This window comes from Filicampus tigris, chromosome 7, assembly GCF_054856515.1.
Source record: "Filicampus tigris isolate MCC_2025a chromosome 7, RoL_Ftig_1.0, whole genome shotgun sequence".
In the NCBI taxonomy this organism is placed as follows: domain Eukaryota; kingdom Metazoa; phylum Chordata; class Actinopteri; order Syngnathiformes; family Syngnathidae; genus Filicampus; species Filicampus tigris.
This window is the reverse complement of record NC_141223.1, coordinates 850,096-869,713: the sequence shown is the minus strand read 5'-3', so window position 1 is coordinate 869,713 and position 19,618 is coordinate 850,096. Positions and strand designations below refer to the sequence as shown.

At 45.8% G+C, this 19,618-nt stretch overlaps 3 protein-coding genes across 5 annotated transcripts; 1 reads left to right on the top strand and 2 right to left on the bottom strand.

Annotated features, from left to right (window-relative positions):
- Positions 1–1,200: 1,200 nt before the first annotated feature.
- Positions 1,201–7,239, bottom strand: proca1 (protein interacting with cyclin A1). Of its 3 annotated transcripts, XM_086035425.1 has the most exons (6): positions 4,389–7,239; positions 4,164–4,190; positions 3,807–3,939; positions 3,459–3,593; positions 2,772–3,370; positions 1,201–2,723 (listed from the first exon to the last, which is right to left on the bottom strand). In XM_086035425.1, the coding sequence occupies exons 1-6, from the start codon at positions 4,867–4,869 to the stop codon at positions 1,447–1,449; spliced, it is 2,652 nt and encodes an 883-aa protein (XP_085891551.1). In that variant the 5' UTR covers positions 4,870–7,239; the 3' UTR covers positions 1,201–1,446. The 3 variants fall into 3 exon arrangements, with proteins under 3 accessions (XP_085891551.1, XP_085891548.1, XP_085891550.1); XM_086035422.1 differs by having other exon boundaries at positions 1,201–3,370; positions 4,389–7,238; XM_086035424.1 differs by lacking the exon at positions 4,164–4,190 and having other exon boundaries at positions 1,201–3,370; positions 4,389–7,236.
- A 684-nt stretch (positions 7,240–7,923) lies between these two features.
- On the top strand, positions 7,924–12,555 carry LOC147144270 (uncharacterized). The gene is made up of 5 exons (XM_086035427.1): positions 7,924–8,084; positions 8,169–8,262; positions 10,202–10,348; positions 10,853–10,948; positions 12,062–12,555. The coding sequence occupies exons 1-5, from the start codon at positions 7,956–7,958 to the stop codon at positions 12,202–12,204; spliced, it is 609 nt and encodes a 202-aa protein (XP_085891553.1). The 5' UTR covers positions 7,924–7,955; the 3' UTR covers positions 12,205–12,555.
- LOC147144269 (ras-related protein Rab-34-like) lies at positions 12,225–19,245 on the bottom strand. Its single transcript, XM_086035426.1, has 11 exons — positions 18,947–19,245; positions 17,517–17,596; positions 17,220–17,311; positions 17,074–17,139; positions 16,403–16,504; positions 16,253–16,317; positions 15,146–15,197; positions 14,336–14,417; positions 14,182–14,272; positions 13,479–13,586; positions 12,225–13,393 (listed from the first exon to the last, which is right to left on the bottom strand). Exons 2-11 carry the CDS (start codon positions 17,589–17,591, stop codon positions 13,332–13,334), a joined length of 795 nt encoding a protein of 264 aa, XP_085891552.1. The 5' UTR covers positions 17,592–17,596; positions 18,947–19,245; the 3' UTR covers positions 12,225–13,331.
- Positions 19,246–19,618: the final 373 nt, after the last annotated feature.

Genomic DNA, 19,618 nt, shown 5'->3' with positions numbered 1-19,618 from the left:
GACATTTTGCAGCATTTTTGTTTTGGTTGTCCTGATCGGCTTTGCTTTCATTTCATTGTTGATGCTTCTGACAACGTGATGCGGGCAAATATTTAAGTAGCACTCATTACAAGAGTCATTTCCTTTTTTTTTTTCTTACCAATGAAATGTGCATTTAGTGCTTCTCCCAGATTTATTGGTGCAACTGTATGCCATACACGGTGGCATTTTCGCCGTGGCGAAAACGCGGCGGAGAAATCGCTTTTTTCAAGTTAAGCGGGCGTAACGATTGGCAACGTAAGATGGCCGCCGGTGGCGTCGCTCCTTCAGTTGCCGTTTCATTTTGCGCTAGATTTTCTTGGTGCCCCGCTCACATGTTTAGGATTACAGTATTAGTACTTAATTGCTTGCCTAATTTTCCGTTTTTTTCCCTTTGCTTGCCTTTTTCTGGCGCTATTAACTTGACGGACAAAAAAAAAATTCCTTTGGTGGCTGTGAAAATGCCTTAGTTCCTTCGGAGTGCCAAGGCACCCTAGAATGCTTGGGTGTCTTCCCCAAAATACTCCCGAGTGGATTATGAAAGACTTGATTGTAACGTTCAATCATCCGATGCTACGTCAGCTAGCGTCTTGCTCTTCCATATTGCAGAGGTGACGAGACAGATGGAGACAAGGCAGACAGGTGCCTCGTGTGTTCCAAGTCTCAGAAGTCTCAGGCGAGCATGTGAGAGTCAGCTGATCGGCAGGATTTGGCCCTTTTTGGCAGGAAAGTAATGCGCTAAATCTCCGCGGGGAATGTGACCTCGCCTCCAAATCACACGCAGGTTTTGCGGGCGCAAGGTCAGAGTCCGGCTGGAACAAAAGAGCCCGGTTCATTCAACGCGTGGGTGCGTTCACTTGGGATTGAATGAGGTTAGGGCAAAGAGCAATGCGCCTTTGAGGCCAGGGATCCCGAGTGCAGTTTCCAAGCCGCGGACCCCTGAATCCGCCCCCCGAAATCAGAGAAAAGAGCTTCCCGTTTGGAAACGGTAGGTGCAAAAGTGCTCCCGGGCGGCAGAAGAGTGATCGACTGCTGAACACGGCAAGACTTAGTAGCCACTCCTAAAGGGCGTTTGTGGAAAACCTTTTCTCCAGGTATGCAAAACCTTTTTGCTTGGGTTGTCTTGGAACACAGGCGACGGCAAACACGCGAACCAGTAATGAGGACAAGCGGCAGGGAAAATGGATGGATCATCTTTTCTTTGGAACTTTATTCATTCTTTGTTAGTCACTCCATCAAGTTGTACCAAACTTCCATCAATAAACTCAAAACTAAACAAAAAAAACCAGATGTAGGCTACCTATTTGTTAGCTTTTTTCACAATATGCTCAAGATACGATCATCGCATTCCAATGAGATACGATTTGTTGTGCGTGGTGATTTCAAACGCTGAAGCTTGGAAAGGCGATTGGGTCCGACTGAACCAAGTCAAGTGCGCGGCAAGGCTCGACGCGGTCTGGCGGTCAGAGCGGCTTTTCTTCTCTTCTTCCGGGCAAAGTGCTCTCGGGCTCTCTCGATTGACCGCTGCGCGGCGCTCGCGCGAAGGCCGGCGGACACCCGGGGTGGACACTTTTGCGCTCTCTCCTCGCCGGGCGCGGGTGTCCGGGTCAAACCCGGGGAATCCGCGGCGGAAACGCCGTCCAAACTTGGAGCCATCTCGGCCGTCACGCTCCCAGCCCCTGAATCCGCCGGCGGCATTCGCCTCTTTTTCTTCCGGCCCTCATTGTCTCCTCCCTCTTGCCATGGCTTTCCTTTGACGTCGGGCTTGGCCGGAGGGCCACCGGGGCCGCGTTGCTGAGCTGGCGAGGCGACGCCCGTGGTCCTTGACGATGCGGGTTGCGGGATCTCCTGAGCAAGCCGCCGCTGCTGCCGCAAGGTCGGGATGAGGAGAGCGGAAGAGACATTTGGGATGTCGGCGGAGTCCACCTCCGGTCGGGGGATCTTCTCGCCGGGGTGCCGACGTTGCGCTTGGGACGTGACAATGGCATGAAGATTGGCGACGTTGTGGACCGGCGGTTGAGCGACCTCCCTCGGGGGAGCCACGGGTACGTCGTCCTTCCTCGCCGGCCTGTTTTTTGGGCCGGGAGAGCCGAGCGCAGGAGCGTTTTCTTCTCTTGTCGGAGACGCGGCACTGAAGTTGTTGGCGAAATGCACGGCAGGTCGAGAGATGTGTGCGTTCGGGACGCGTTGCGCCGTCGGGATGGTAGGGCGGGCGGTGGCGCCCGGGTTCTCGGCGACGTCGAGCGCAAGTCGAGGGATCTCCTCGCGCGGCTTCTCCGTTGCCCCGCCTTTCCGCGGCTGCTTGCTTTTGGACAGAGAGCCGGCAGGCGGACCGGACTCTTGCGCCGTCAGAGGAGATGTGACGGCAAAGTTGTCGCTGGAGTCAACGGCAGCTTGGGAGATCTCCTCGCCAGGGCGCTGTTGTTGTAACATTGGGGCGACGGCGAGGCTTTCGGTGGAGTCCGCCGCAGGTTGAGGAATCTCCTCAAGGGAAGTCGCTCGAACGTCGTCTTTCCTCCTGCTCTTCCTTGCCGGAGGTCGGCTTTCTCCTGCTGTCCGAGGACAGGGCTCGCCACTTAACAAGTCAAGCGAGTTGACTCCGGGTGGCGGGAACTCCTCACCAGGGCGTTGTCGCACTTGCGACGAGAGGATGGCAGGGAGGTCGATAGTGGCGACTTGAGCGATCGCCCGAGGGGAAGCCACAGGTACTTCCCCCCGGGCGACTTGAGCGATCGCCCGAGGGGAAGCCACAGGTACTTCCCCCGTTCTCGGCCGCCCGTCTTTTGATGGAGAGCCGGCAAGGGGACCGCTCGGTCCCGCTGTCGGACGCAACTCGGCAGTCTCCCTTTGAGGCTCATCCTTCATGACATCCTCGGAGGTCCGGGCATCGCCCAGCCTTTGCGTGCCCATCTGGTTGCCCGTGGAGTTGGTCAAAGGAACGTCTTCTACCTGTTTGTTGCCACCTGAAGGTGAGACTGTCACCACTTTTTCAACAACTTTCTGCTTCCTCCTCTGCCCTTTTCCCTTTTTCTTCATCTTCTTCTTCTTGGCGCGGCCTTTTTTTCTCTTCCTCTTATTGATGGAGCTTTGTGACTCTTTGACGGAGTCGGCGGCGGATGTGGAGGAGACGGTGACGAGCGCCTTCGTAAGGTCCTCCGCGGCGTCGGCCGCGTTTCCGAGGGATGCTTCCTCGGGGCCGGACGGGGCGGCTTGCGTCGCGCTCTCCCGCCCGTCGGCATCCTTCGCCTCGGGCGGGGCCCCGGTCGGCGCGTCGATGGCGGCGATGCCGCCGTAGTCGTACGGGACCGCCCGCTTTACCGCCGCGACGGGCAGCTTCTCGTATCGTTTGCACCTGGTGTCGTCGGAAGCAAAATGAGAGTGGAAGGCGGAATGTAGGGGCAGCGCGTCGTGGACGTCTAAGCGGAGGAAAAGGTACTTACGGTCCGTACCAGTGGCGCTCTGCGCAGCGCTCCTCGTCGATGAGCTCAAAGCAAGGAGCGCCGATCACGTTGAAGAACGCCTGCCCCACCACCCGGGAGGACGTGTCATTGACCCGGCGGAGGCAACCCTTCAACCTGTGCGGCAGGACACGGAAATGACTGGCAAGCCCTTTTCTGACGCTCGTTCCGTTCGATCCAGCAAGTCGATCCCAAATGACTCGGGGCGAAAGGCGGACTACGCCCGCCATTGAGAAAGTCTATCCAGAAGCACGAGTCGACTTACGATATATGACTCGCGCTCAAGTTTCTCGCGCTTTTCTTTCCTTCGGTTGGTCTTTTTCTACTTACGCCTCGTCGCAGTCACAGTGACAGATGGAGTGCCATTTGAAATTGGTGTATCCGTATTTGGTGGAGAAGGCGTGGATGACGTGGGGGCAGTGGTCATGAGTGCGGCAGCAGCTGTCGGTCTCCTCAAATTCACCTAAAAAGAAATACGTATTGTTGCAGTCCTGTGAAAAACACTTTTGTCCATTTTTTCCAGCTTTCTGTTTTTTTACGTGAATGGTGTTTCATGCGTTACGGACATCGCATTAATGTAAAAATGTAAAAAAAAATCCAAACTTGGACATATGTGACAAAACGGCCGCCCCCGGAGATGGCTAAAAACGGCTGGATTAACTCTTATTTCACAAATGCAATACTTACCAGAATGTCTTGTTTCAACTAGTGGGCCTGCTGGGAAAAAAATGTGTTTGGCTTGACTTCCTCTCGAATAAAGTATTTGCATAAAAAAATCAATCCTCTTATTCATGTTGAGGCTATGAAAATTCCATCAAATAACGGGACAGAAAAATCAAGGGATTTTTTTTTTACAATAAATAAAATGTGTGATTAAATACGAATCTATATGAAGGGTGGACAATGTCCTACCTAGTTGGTCGTAGTGGTCGGCCATGTTGCCAGCTCCGCACCACAAGGTCCCGGGGTAGGTGAAGCCTCGTTTGGCTCTCCTCGTCACCTCCGGAGGACCCCCGGAGCCCCTCCTCTTGGCCTCGTCCATGCGCGTAAAAGGCTGGGAGCCCCGCGTCCCGCCGCACTCCTGCGACAGCCTCCCTCGGGACGGGCCCACCCCGGCGCCCGCCACCAGCTCTCTGTCCAGGTAAGACAGAACCAGCAGGACGACGCACCACATGGCCGAGGGCAGGCAGAAGTAAGCCCTGGGGCGGGGGGCGGGAGGGGCAGCGCTCAGCTCCTCTGGGGGGCTTTTGAGCCTTTCTGGACGCCCTCCCACTCGGGTGGTGTGATTTTTAATACCCGGACTACACGAGGAGGAGTTAGCCGCTAATAGACTTGATTGAATGCCCAACTGGATGTAAACATGGAGGGGGGCGGGGGCAACCTCTCCATGCATTGACAGATGACCGCCAGTAACCGACCGGTCGCCCCCCTTCCCGTCCACTACTACTAACGAGGAGGAGGGACACACCGAAAGGACGAGAAAACAATTACGACTGGAGGGGATTTGAGTGGAGATTGCCTGCGAATGCGGAAAAGCTGAAGTCGAGATCAAACGCTGCGCAATCGATTCAAGCCTTGCGCAATCGATTCAAGCGCTCAAATGGAGACGGGGAGATTTGGAGTGCTTTGAATCGGCCGAGAAAATGTGGTCGACGGGAGAGAATTTGGGCAATATCTCACATCATATAATCGCTGGCGTTGGGCCAAAATTTGCTACCTCCGAAATAGCGTTGCCTCTTGAAAGAGAGCGAGCCATTTTCAACACTTTGGATTGGTCAATAATGTGGAAGCATCACACCACACGAGTGTGGATTGACCAGTAGTAGAGATTTTTCAAAAAATAGGAAACTCACCTAAATGTGACTTAGCAGGTTTTGGCCCAAACACCAGCCATTTTCATTCTATACGTATATGGGCTGGGACGACACACTTTTGTCCCAATCCGATACGTATTGCGATACTTCTATATTAAAAAAAAGACACATTTAAAAAAACGGAGGCATGCGTTTCCAAACGTTGGACTTATGTGCCATTTGACCTGTGCAAAACATAACATGAGGTATCAAAAGTATAGATACTTTATCAACGTATCGTTACTTGGTATTGGGATAAAAAGTATCACGGTGAATCACGATACAATATTTTTTTCCCTGCCCTAATATATACATATATATATACAGTATATATAAAGCCCCCCTTCCCCTTTGTCTCCCTCTGCGGCGGAGATTTACTTTGGGAACACATGGAGAGGTTCCCGCTTCACCATGGAAACAAGCATGCGTTGCCCGTGAGTGCCATTGCAATGCAGGGAGGCGAGAAAAAGCTTTTCTTTGTGGAATGCGGCGCAGGCACGGTTCCAGGATCTCCTTGGGGGGCTTGACCCATACATAGGGGGCTGAGAAAATCTCTCCTAAATCCATTTTAGAACATCCAATAAAATGCTGAAGGGGTTTAAACCCCGTTGTAGCGCCGTGAGGCGAGGCGGCGAGCAAGCGAGGGGCCAGTTGAAAACGCGCAGCACAATTGGCGTTGACCTTCAAGCTGGTGTTCGACTGACTCGGTCACGCATTGAGTGTGGCCGTACAAGCGGCGCCCTCGGACTCGCTCGCGCTCCTTTGGGCTGAGCGGGCCAGAAGAAAAGGCCCTTGTCAGCTTTGGCGTCACATGGTAGGCACAGGATGGCAAGCTGACAAGGGCCTCTCCTGCTGGCGAAGGAACGCGAGCGGCGGCAGGCGCGGGGCAGTGACGTCACATCAGCAGAGGCAGCGGACGCGTCAATCGCCACGTTCACTGTGCTTGCCGCGGGAGCCGATCAGAGACCGTTCCACCTTCATTGTCATTTGCCCTGCGGCCTCAAAGTTGGAGGGGCAACATCGTGGACAAACCATTGCAATTGTTCGAAAAGATATAGGCTAATTGAAAGTTTTTATGCCTAAACGCATCGTCGTCCTTTGTGACAATCTTATGTTAAAAATGTTACTTACACAAAATGTGAATTTCCAAATCCCTTTCATTTTTTTTACAGAATGTACATAAATACTTTGAAATGAACAAATAACAAGAAGAGTACTTATACGCTGCAATGCCTTGGTGAGTTATCACTAATTGACAGAAGATTATTGTTTTTATATTCCTTTTTGTTGAGTTATTTTTTAGTTGCTTATTTCTTTCATTCCTTATAAAGTTATATCTATGTTCATGCCAAAGTTTCAATAACTTTTTGGGAAAAAAACAAAAATGTGGGGGTGAGATGAGCAAGTCAGACTTACTTTAAAACCTGATGTGTACTGCCCTCTAGAGGTCAAGAAAGGCACTGCATGTGCGCGACTTGAACGCGAGCATACCGTACAATTTACGAGAATAAGGTTACATTTTAAGGGCAAGTTTGTATTTTTTCCTGTGAAAAGTCATACTTATTTAAAGATTAAAAAAATAATTATTTTTAAAATGTATTAAAGCCAGAAAATTGTTCGAAAATAATTTTTGAGAGATATAGACTTAACAGTTCGAGTTTTTTTTTTCGTTGACGTAATTTGCAAAGTCATTTTTCAAAATGTGTTTTTTTTTTCCAAGACAAAAAGTACAGTATATATAAAAGTATATAGAAGTTTTTTCATTAAAAGAATTTTGGGTATTTTTTTCATTTTTATACTCTAGAAAACGATGTATTTTCAAAGGATTTTTTATTTTTTAAATTCACGGGAGTGAGTCATTCACGCACATGTGGGTGCTGAGTGTACATTCATGAGAAATGACCTTTTTTGGGTTTTGGCAAATAGCTGCATGGATATATATATATATATATATATATATATATATATATATATATATATATATATATACATATACATATATATATATACATATACATATACATATATATATATATATATATATACATATACATATATATATATACATATACATATATATATATATATATACATATATATATATATATATATATACATATACATATATATATATATACATATACATATATATATATATATATACATATACATATATATATATACACATATACATATACATATATATATATACACATATACATATACATATATATATATATATATACATATATATATATACACATATACATATACATATATATATATATATATACATATACATATATATATATATATATACATATACATATATATATATATATACATATACATATATATACATATACATATACATATATATATATATACATATACATATACATATACATATACATATACATATACATATACATATATACATATATACATATACATATATATATACATTTAGCTAGCTTTGACCAAGTGGGCAATCAAGCATGTGCGTTTGCGTGAATTGTGCTCTCCCTGTTTCTTGTTACTAATTTAAGTGCGTCAAGCAGCCCCTCCCACTTGGCCTGGCCCCTTTTGCAGGGGCTGCCATTTGACTGAATCCTCCTCGAGCGGCATGGACGTGTGGGCGCCAGCCCCGGCCGACGGTGCAGCCAAAGGCTGGTATCTGGCGCTGATGGCGCCCAACACCAAAGGGCCGGCGTACGCCTGGCTGGACCCGTCCAGACTCTACTGCAACTCGCAGGTATTGGCTTCCCTTGGCTTGACTTGAAACGCTCCGCCCGCCCACCCAGCGGCCGGCCGCCCACCCACCATTCGTGCCCCCCAGGCCCTGGCGGACTGCGTCCAAGACCTGCTCGGCCCCTTCCGCCACGATGCCATCGACCTGGTGGCCGGCATCGACGCCATGGGATTCATTCTAGGTACCGAGTCGCTTGCTTGCTCATTTGACCCAACAAGACAAAAACAAGGGGGGGGGGGGGCTGTTACTTGAAACTTTGCATGTCAAAAATGTGTACAATTTTGATGGGGCGGCGGTAACAGCTCCAAACAGGGCACAGAACAGTCTGACTTTCCGCACAATGGCGGAGCTAATGGGGGGTCCGCAAGGGCACTGGGCCCCCCTGAAATATGCTTGGAACCCCCCCGGCAGGTGCCAGACCAGATCATTGACTTTTGGGTATTTTCCGATTTTTGTCAGGGAATTTTTTTCCACAATTACCCCTCTCCTGAGGGGAACATTTTTTATGAGCATTAAGTTGTATTTTTAATTTTTTTTTTAATTTAAGTTGTATTCTCCTAAGAATAATGTTGTAACACTACCATAAACATTAGGTGTTAAGATAGAAAATATGAGAACAAGGTTCTATTGAAACAAAAGTAATAATGGAAGGGAAAAATAGTTTCATTTTAGCAAAATAAACTAATGGAAAGAGAAAAAAAAACTTTTATTCCAGTATTATTTTTGAAAATAGACATTTTGTGAGACTTTTCTAGTAAGAGTTGCAATGTTGCAAGAATCAAGTAAAATGTTTATAAACATTAAGTATGGGCTGTAACCAACACGAGAACCAGAGAGCCAACGGCGGACACAAGATGTAGTTGAATAAAGTTTCTTTCTTTTTCCTCCAAGAGAAAATGTCCTATTTAATGAAAACATGGAGGAGTAAGCGCAGCTGTCCGATGGCCAGAAGGACGCATTTTAGTTCAGCGGATGGACGGCCCCAAGACAAAACTTGAGCTCACCTAAAAACAAACAATGTTGAGCAGCTGACCCAACCAAAGCCAAACATTTTCAGTTTCAACAGGCCTGAGGCGTTCCAATACTTTTGCAGGGGGGCTGCGCGCTGGCCTTCTCCGATGTCAGCGAAGCGGCCAGAGTCCCTAAAATTAGCTTTGCCAGAAGGCCAGCCGCCACCTCAGCTCAGCTCAGCTCAGCTCAGCTCAGCACTCACTCCATTTGTTAAGCACCTTTCACTTGCGACTATATTTGCATTCCATCTTCAACAATGGCCTTATTTCGAAACATTTATGCGGAACAATTCAGTTGACATGAATCATTATTTGAGTGCCGTGTTATTTTCCTACATTTAAACAGCGTGATATTACCTTTTGACCTAAAAAATATTCATCATCCAAATTCCTTAACCTGATGTGAAATTTACCATGTTAAAATGTAATACTGAACTTACAAAGTTTTAACGTACAATTTTCCTCATCCAAATTTGCCACATTAAAATAGGAATCACATGTGGTACTGAACTTATCACATTTAAATGTGAAATTTAGCATGTTCAAACATGCATTTTATCACATTATAACATGATACTGAATCTATCATGTTTTAGTATAAAATATTTGTTTTCCAATTAAAATTTCACATCATAATGTGACACTGAACTGCGATACTTAACCCATCAGGTTTTAATGTAAAATATTCGTTATCCACAATTCTCACGTTACAATGAGAAATTGATCGCATTATAACATAACGCCGAACCGATCATATTTAACTTCAAATATCCGCTATACAATTTTCTCACGTTAAAATCGATCACATTATAACATGATGCTGAACGTACGTTTTCACGTGAAATTTCTCACGTTAAAACATGCAATTGATCACATTAGAACGTGATACTGAACCTACCGCGATTTAACGTTAAATAATCGTTATCCAATATTCTCTGGATCAAATTGATCTCATTGTAAGACGATACCGAATTGATCACGTTTTAGCGTGAATGTTACCATGTGAAAAGACGAATGTCCCTCCTGCAGCAAAATTGCAGCCGCTGTTGGGAAGCTCAAACGCTTTCAAGCAGGGCGGACGTGACCGTTGCCCCCGGTGCTCGTGTGTAGGAGCGTCTATGGCCAGCGCGTTGGCCGTTGGCTTCCTGGCGGTGCGCAAGGCAGGACATCTTTGCGTGAGCGGCCGACGGCAGACGTACAGCGACTACACGGGCAGGGAGAAGACCATGGAGGTCCGGGACGACGTCATCAAAGCGGGTGAGCTGCCGCACTAGCACGCGCGTCGGGCGGCGAGCGGCGAGATTAGCAGCCGGGCAATGGGACCGGCCGGCTTCTCGGGACTTGGCCCCCTTTACGTTTGATGAGCCTCGAGTGAAGGGGCTTTGTTTGTTTGTGTTGAGAATTTCACCGCGGAACACCGTGATTGATTTCTCTAACGTGGGTTCGCGCTTATTGTGTGCGTGCGTGCACGCGTGTTGATGCTGAGATGTCTTTGCCCGTGTTGGTTCAGACCGCGGTGAGAAAATAAAGAAAGAAACCCAACGGAATGGCGGCGCGGGTTCTTTAGATCTGTACCTCGCCGGGCTGAACATTTGACCTGACATGGCGCAACCGCTTGTTTTATGCTCGTTTAAGCCCGTCGCCGCCATTTTGTGGCGTCCGTAGGCATTTGGAAAGAACGCCCTCGACGACTTTGCGGGTTTTGGCGGCAGCGCTCGCTGCCCTTCTGTCGCAGTGCAACTTGTTGAATGTGTCCTGAAGGCGTGCGGGTGTTGCTGGTGGACCAGTGGATCGAGACCGGAGGAACCATGACGGCCGCCATCCAGCTGCTGGAGAGCTTGGGCGCCACCGTCGTAGGTAAGGCTTTCATTTGCCTCGCCGCCTTGTCACTTGCAAATCACAGACAAATATCGCCCGCACAGACAACTGCTCGCTTTACGAACATTACTTACAAAAAAAAAAAAAAATCTCAATTTGATGGCTATTACCCCACCATTGCTCCTTTTATCTCAATACAATTTGTTCCTTGTGGTTTTCGCACTTTGTTATTCCAACTGCAAAAAAATCCTCTCAAACCTTTGTTGTAATATTGCAGGGTTTTTTTCATCTCACATTACTTTGAAAAGAAAATTCTCTGAATTTCATGACTACCCTCCTAACATTGCAACTTTTTTTTTTTTTTGTAATTTTGTTGACTTTATTTATCTAACTTTGGAACTTTTTACAACAATACAACATTTTGTCTGACTCGATTCCATAACTGTGCAACCTTTTCCCCATTTGCTATCATTCAGAGTTGGCAAATCCAGGTCCAGAAAGTCAAAAAGCCTGTCACAATTTGTCTTGAGCCACAGTTGCTTCTACTCAAGCGGCGGGTGGACGAGCTCAGCTGACTCGAAGCACCAAAAGTGTGGCAGGCTTTTGACTTTCTGGACCTGAGTTTCCCATCTATGCTATCATTACTTGAAAACAAACGTTTTTGAAATTTTCTGACTATCCTAACTAACATTGTGACTTTTTACCAAAAACACCTTTTTTTTCCACCTTTCTTTAACTTTATTGTCGCAATTTTACAACTATTTTGCAGTGTTGTAACATTTGACGTTAAAATGAAAATTCTCTTAATTCTCCCAATTTGACAACTTTTGTTGTTGTTGTAATAGAACTTGACTGCACTATTACATTTTTTTATATCGCACTTTCATGAAAAAAAACCCCAACACTTTTCCCTGTAATTTAATAACTTTTTTGTAATTTAATAAGACATTTCCGCATAATTTTGTATTTTTTGTGTAGGTATGGCTTTTACCGCCTCCTGAAAATGTTTTTTTTCTTTTTTATTGCTTTAAATAATTTTCTTCTCACATTATGAAGACTTCCCGCCCCTTCTCAAAAAACCCACTTTCTCTTTAGTTGATTTTAAATGTCCGGCCACGGTGAGAGTGAGTATTTGTTCCGTGTGTCGCGCAGGTGTGGCCGCTGTGGCCATTGAGAACACGGAAGGCGGCAAGTGGATTCAAGGGCATTACAAATGCTCGCACTGCATCCCTGAGGAGCTCCAGAGCCAAATCGATCGCAAACATTTGGACTCCTTCGAAAGCTTTGGGAAATGAAAAGAGGACTTGACGACATGTTCTCAACATTCCTTTCAAGGAAAAACGTTTTATTGTTGACGTTTGAAGCATCGTAGTAGTTGCAGCAACATTTGAAAACGTTCCGTTTTTTTTAACACTCATCGGCAACAAGAGAGCAAGTGGAAGTTACTCAAAGTGTGTATCTTTTTCCTGGCACAGTGTCGTTTGCGAGAATTGTTTCCTTTCTATGATTGACGACAAATCTGAACGGATTGTGTTAATGTGTGAATTTCTTTGGCATAGTGGCAGCGGTATGAGTCTCTCTCACATGAATGCAGAAAATGTACTGGTACTTGTTTTTTTTTTTTTTTAAAAATGCATTTCACGCCATTTGCTCACACGTAAATTGTGATTTACGCCACTGACAACTGACATTTTGCTTGGCTGGTCTGCTTTCTTTGCTGTTGAAATACTTGATCTGACCGCAGAATGTGTTTGCTACTATTATCTCCATACATGAGACACTTTTACGTGGTCTACTTTTCTACTTTAATATTAGTAACGCATGTTTGTGTCGGTTAGCGGTTAAAAGCCTCGGTTCAAATTCTCGACATAGGCGAATGCGTCACGACAAGCCTTCTGATGTCACTCCGTCCTCTTATTGGTCAGGATCAAAACAAACTGGAACGAGGAGCACATTTTTGCCCCCAGAGGAATAGTATTTTTTCATATCTATTTGTGAGAATCAAGTAGTAAACATTAAAGGAGGAAAGTCTTTTTTTTTTCTAGAATAGCCTTAAATTCTTGAAAAAGTAGTGACATTTGCAAAGCCACTTGGTTTGTTGTGCTGCATTCAGGCACCTTTGGAATTAGCAATTCAGACCAGAGAAAGCAAAGGCAACACGTATGCAAATTCTATATGCTGTTGCTTGTACGGGCTAATTTCGGATCGGCTAAAATAACACTTGACAGCCTGAAAATGCATTTGAGTGCAGACAGATTTTTGTTCAAAGTATTGGAACTCCCAATGTACACGGGGACTCACACGTTAGCACGGCAGGAGGAAAAGTGGTCCCCGGGCCGGGAAAATGCGGCAGCTTCCCCGCTGCGCCGTGCCTCCCTTTTTCCCCTTGCGTCCCTTCTGGCCTTGAAGGCCGCCCGCCGCGTCACTGACAGCAGGCCGGCTGCTTCCTCTTCTTGGACAGATTGCTGCTGGTGCTCTGGATTTCTACGAGGACCGCGCAGTTGTCACACGCTTGTAAGCGGCGGCGCGGGGAGGCGCTTTGATTTGATTCTTGGTTTGCTATACTCACTGACTACGTTGCCTATTTGCCTGGTTGCGCTCTTCTCCAGCTCGGCCAGGACGTTGCTTTCGAAGGCCAGCGACGCCACACGGAAGAAGAACTCTTTCACGTTCTCCCCTGTCGGAGACGTCAAAATAAAGTGGGAGTCCAGTTTAAGATACACTCGATTTATTAGCAGCATAAAAAAACACCATTCATGATATTTTGGTTTAACATGATAACTATTGGGAAAATATCTCATTCTAAAAAATGTGTTATGGAGACGGGCCTAGGTGAGTGACCTCCTCCCGCAAAGCACTTGAAGCCGCAAGACTTTTCAGCAAGTTGCACCGCCGTGCACCTAACCTTTTTGTGAGGGCGCATTAACAAAAAAAAAAGTTTCAAAAAGTTACTGTTACTCTGAATGTATGTCCTTGATTTTTTTTTAAGATTAAATCCTTACTCTTAACTCATTCACTGCCAGGCATTTTCAGACCCAAACCGTAAATTTGTCAATGGCAGTGAATGAGTTAATTCACTCAATGTTTTTGTCGTAAAAATGAAAAAAAAAAACTAGTAAAAAGAACAAAACTTATTTTTGTGCTTTTTATTGTTTTAGAAAAAAAAAATAACGTGGCATGTCATGCATTTTTTTTTTTTTACCCCTTCCCCAAAATAGCACTTTGTCATTGTCATTGGCTGACAACCTTTGGCGCTTGTCCGCCGCATTCACCTGTGAGCGACGACAGCGTCCAATACTCTGCTCGCATCTCCTGCGCCACCTGGAGGGCGTCTCGTTCTATCTGAGCGTATTGAGCAGGAGACTGCCAGACAAACAACAAGATAATCGGTGACCAATCCAAAGCTGGAAAGAGTGCGAGACTTACGCTCAGGTCTTTCTTGGTGCCAACCAGAAACAGTTGAACTGCCGTGGGGTCGTTTTCTTTGAGTGCATCTTCAAGCCACTGCCTGAAACGACACGACAACAACTCACCGATACACATTACTGCACCATGTCACGTCACATGCTAAGCCTAACCAACCCTTGCTCTAACTAACACCGACTAACGCGAATCCTAACCATTCGGAGGCTAACCCTAAAATCAAGGCGAACCCACCTCCCCTCCTAACCAATCCTCATCATCCCTAGCCAGTGCTAAACAAACCTAGGCTAGAACCAATAATCGTTTTTTATGATGATGGCAATTTTGTCATCGCGGAGTTCAATAATCGTAATTGTAATTTAACTCAGATTAATTGCACGGCCCCGACTTTGCCACATTCAAAATAATAAGCGCTTAACAGCCCCAGACCCAAATAGCCGCAACCAATCGTAACCTAACCCATAGCCACCTCGAACCAACCCTAGCCTCGACCAATCTTACCTGACACTAAGTGCTAAGGAACTCCAATCCGCGAGCCCTACCCGAAGCGCAACCCTCCCTTTATTTTGGAACTTACCAACACAAAACAATCGTAACCGGAAAACTCCACCAAACCGTGAATACAACCTAACAAACAATATTCCTTAAGAGCTCCGAGTCAAACTAACTCCAACCAAGCCTAATCCAACCCGAACTCCGGCACTCAAGCAAGCCCAACGGTACCGACGGACGGGTTCAAAGCCTTCTCGACCAACCCGACCTCAAATCTGCTTTGGCCAAGATGCAAAAAAGAGCCAACGAGTGCGACGTTACCTGCAGTGTTCCAAAGACGCCACGTCGGTAACATCGAACACGATAATCACCACTGCAAGAAAAAGCAAGGCGACGCCCATTAGATACTTGGGAGGAACCTTTTCCGCATGTTTGTAACCAACGGGCACCGGCAGGGTACTCGCGGGTGGCAGAAAGCGAGTGACGACTGCTGACCTGACCACCAGATGTACCCCAACATATAAATGTATCCGACATAACATAACAATGGAGCGACGTGCAAACATGAAACGGGAGTCCCGCCCCTCCACTGCATTGATTTCTATTGAGACTTTGGGAATGAACACACTTAATTGTTAAGCGATTTTCATGCCTTGTTTTTTGTTGTTGAAAATGTCAGACAGGTGGCCATGAAAAAAAAAAATGACGGTGTGTTAGAAGATGTTTTTTCACCAAAAAAAAACAATTAAAATCAACATTTTTAACGAAATAAGTTGGGCCCAAACTTTGATCGTCCAAAACAGCCACTTTTCAGCAGATCCCAAAAATGGCAAGTTTGTTCAACCATTAGCATTGCATGGTGAACGAGAGCAAACCATTTTCGACACAGTTACATGGCACTCCAATTCATCCAAGAGCAGCGCTTTAGCAATCATTTGGCGAGCGCTGCCGCTTTGGAACTGTCGTGATTTTCATTTTCAACTGTGGACACGGTCAAACATAAAATGGCGGCTGAGCCGAGCCTGCCCGATTTGAAAAGGCCCCGCGTGTCTGGTATCATAACTGCATGTCTGATGTTTCTAACAACAAATTGGTAACAAATCTGAGGTGGTCTGATTACTTTCATTGACGAGTTATGATTAATTTATTGGAGCCAAACAGAGTTAGCTGAGTACTAGTGAATGGAGAGCCGGCTGGGGACTCCCGGTCCAAGGTGGCCGCATGTATTTTTTTTCAATGTATTTTAAAAAAACAAAACCTACCACTAGCCAGTTTGTAAAAAGAAAGACTTGGAACCAAATCCCAGGTTTTCTTGATAGCTGTGCTCTGCTCACATGATTTTCCAGGGTCCACGAGCGGTGCCACTGGCGCTAAATGCCACCCGTGGAGAAAACGGGGACGGATGACCGTAGCCTTTCGCTCACTCACCCTGCGCTCCTCTGTAGTACGTGGAAGCGATACACTTGAACCTCTCCTGACCCGCCGTATCCCACCTTAAACGAGCAGAGCAAGAGTGCAGAGTCCCAGTCGGTCCAGGTGCAGTGGCGACCCGGCGATATATGAACGGTGAAGACTTACAGCTGCAGGCTAAAGGGGACGCCGAGCACCTCGAAGCGCTCCATCTCAAAGTCCACACCGATGGTGGCCTTGTAGTTCTTGTCAAAAGCGTCCTTGCAAAACCTGAGCGACACATCACCGACTGTTAGCACGCTAGCACTTGAACCGCCCTCGTCCGAAAACAACATGATTTGAACGCATTAGCGACAACCCCCGCCGCTTGTACTCGGGTTTGCTTTGAGTTAGCATATCAATTGACTCGTAACACGCAGCTCGAGGCGCCGCTGTACTTATTAGAAAAAGTTATCGGGCTACAGGGCATGACGTGAAATTGTCATAAGTGTATTTGTACCCTGCTCAGGTGGCTATATGTGAGCACAATAACTGTTAGCATGCTAACCATTCTCATTTGGATCGGCATATGATGGGTCCACGCAGGTTGTCCGCATGCTGTTGCTGCTGTTAGCTAGTCACTTGTTAGCATGACATGACATCCAAAATCCTTTTCCTTTGTAATCCTGCCCACTTGAATGTTTACACTGTGCAGTATTGCTTAGGCTTCCTTCCCTTAAGTAATTATCATTCACGCTGCTGGCTGAGGGAGACTCGCAAATGAAGAATTTCATTGCTCAGTGCGACCGTGCTTATGCCCCCCCCCCCAAAAAAAACCATCTTGAATGTTGACACGTTACCTGTTAATCAGACAGGTTTTGCCCACGGCCAAGTCGCCCACTACAATGACCTTGGCAATTTTAAACCTGCAGTCAAAAGAGGAGGCATCAAGCCGTGAACACGGCATCATCACATCTTTTTCTTCTCTTTTTGCCCTTGAACGCACCTGACCGTGCCGGTGCGCTGCTCCTGGCATGCCGCCTTCACTTTGGGGTTGAAGTCGCGCTCGACGTGGAGCGCCGCATCTTCGCGGAAACACTACAGACACACGCATGGATTTGGGGTTAGGGTTTGTTTTTTTTAACATACTACATATTGTTCAGGTCAAATTTGAGCCATTTTGACATTTGAGATGAATAGAAATAGAAACCCCAAATGTCATTCTTTTACCCAGAAGTGTGTTCACTTTTTTTGTAAGAGGGTGTAAAGGTAAAGAGTGGTGTTGATGATATGAGTGTTTTACTTGAGGGAGCTGTGGGATGATGCGATCCTTGCGAACGGGCGGTAAGACGCTCATGGTTGGACCCCGCGTCGACATCAGGCCTGTTTGGTCAGTGTTGATTTATTAGGGAGGGCTGCTTGAATGTCGGCTGATTCATTTTTTTTTTTCTTTCAATCAAGTACCCCCCAAAAATGTGTAGCTCTCCAAGTAGCCTCATCAGGACCAACATTAATCTACAAGGGCATGGGCTCTTATTGTTCATCAGAAATAAAGCTGAGATATTTCTAAAAAAATAATAATATTATATCCACCGTAACATGATGGACAGTTTGAACATTAACGCTCCTTGTACTGTTATGGATTTTTTTTAGGCAGATGCTGATCCTGATATTTAGTAAGTAATTACTCAGCAGATTCATTTTAAATGTAATTGTATTATAATCGTTTTTTGGGGTCCCAACAACAACAACTAAAAGATATATTACAGACAGAACATATCATTTTTCTAGAACAAAAACATGCAAAAAAACATTAAATGATGATTCTATGTGATGACTTCAAAGTCATGTGATGACTTCAAACTCATCATATACATATATTTATGGACATGTACATATACATATAATTTCATATATACATACATACATAATAGTCGATTTTCACAGATGATAAAGAATATAGGCCTGTGAACAATATTACATTGTCTGTCTACATGTGTTGACGCACCGTTTGTAATCAAATATCTGTTGCTAAAAGAGTTAGAACGCCGCCACTAAGATGTTATTCATTAGGCTGTGTGTGGGGTTTTGCATCGTTTGTTACCAATAGGCTAGCTCTATTTTAATGAGGCACAGCTAGGTGGTTCTTACAAACAGACAACGTGAAAAGTGGAGTTGAGTCTGTTGCCATGGTGACACTAACAGGCCAGCAACGCGTCCAACCCCTTTCAAACTTTGCCTAGTCGGCTCCTAAAAGTCTTCGTTGACAAGCACAGTACACGACTTTAATCACATTTCAGATCCGATGGTGTTGAATTGTGTGAAAATGTTTTTCTAAAAATCCGCAACGATGTGTGTGGTCCTCCGCGAAGGCTCGTTTGAAAGAATGCTGAGGGAAAGGGTGACTCACGGTGAGGGGGGGGGGAACAGCAAAAGAACGTTGAACGTTTGTATCAATGGCTGGAAAACCCCGAAGGACCAGACAACTTTAATCGGTTTATCATCTTACTTTAAATCCTATTGTTCGTAAAATGTGGAAAAGAAGACCAAGAAGAGTTGCCCGTTTCCAACTGGACTTTTAAAAGCATCATCAACCCAAATGTGCCATTAAAAAAACGGTATAGCATAAAAGCACACTTCTATGAAAGGAAGCTAGTCAAATAATTAAGTGGCCGTGAACGGTGAAACTGGGGGGGGGGGGGAAGAAGTAAGGAAAAGAAAAGAATCCCTTACCTTAGCAAGACGAGGAGGTGCTAGTGGTGGTCGCTCTCCTTTTTATCTGTCTTTTTCCTCCCTTTCGGATTCAAATCTCAGTCAATGTGAGGCCAGCACGGTCATGGTCATGGCAGGAGTGATAAATTATGGATTTGTATGCGGGATGGTGGCGAAGAAATCTTATGAACAAAAGAAGAAAAGGGGAGAAGAAGCAGCAAAACTAAAACCGCAGAAACGAGATGTTGCCATTTCTCCTCAGCACAGCGCGACCTCTGCTGGACCAAAGAACAAAGTACCGGACGTGATGTATGCGGAAACGGCTGTCGCTTGATTAAAAAAAAAAAAAGTTACATAATTTTATTGTTGTAATGCCTAAATTGTTTTTAAGGTATATGTATCATGTCTAACGCCTCCGAATTGTATTTACAGTTTTTGTGTTTCCCAAATTCGTCTGTGTTGGCTCGGGGGGGGGGGGGGGGGGGGGGCAACACATTTTGACCATATGCAGCGTTCAGGTCCCATGGGGGAAAAAAAAAGTCGGAATTTCCTGCCACCTTTTCTACACCGATCGACTTGATCTATTATAATTTTCTGTGTCTCAATGTGTGTAATAGTCCCGTTAAGTCCCGTTTGGGTTACTACCACACATATGCTACTGAAAGTCAAACTCTTTTTAATGAAACATTCTTT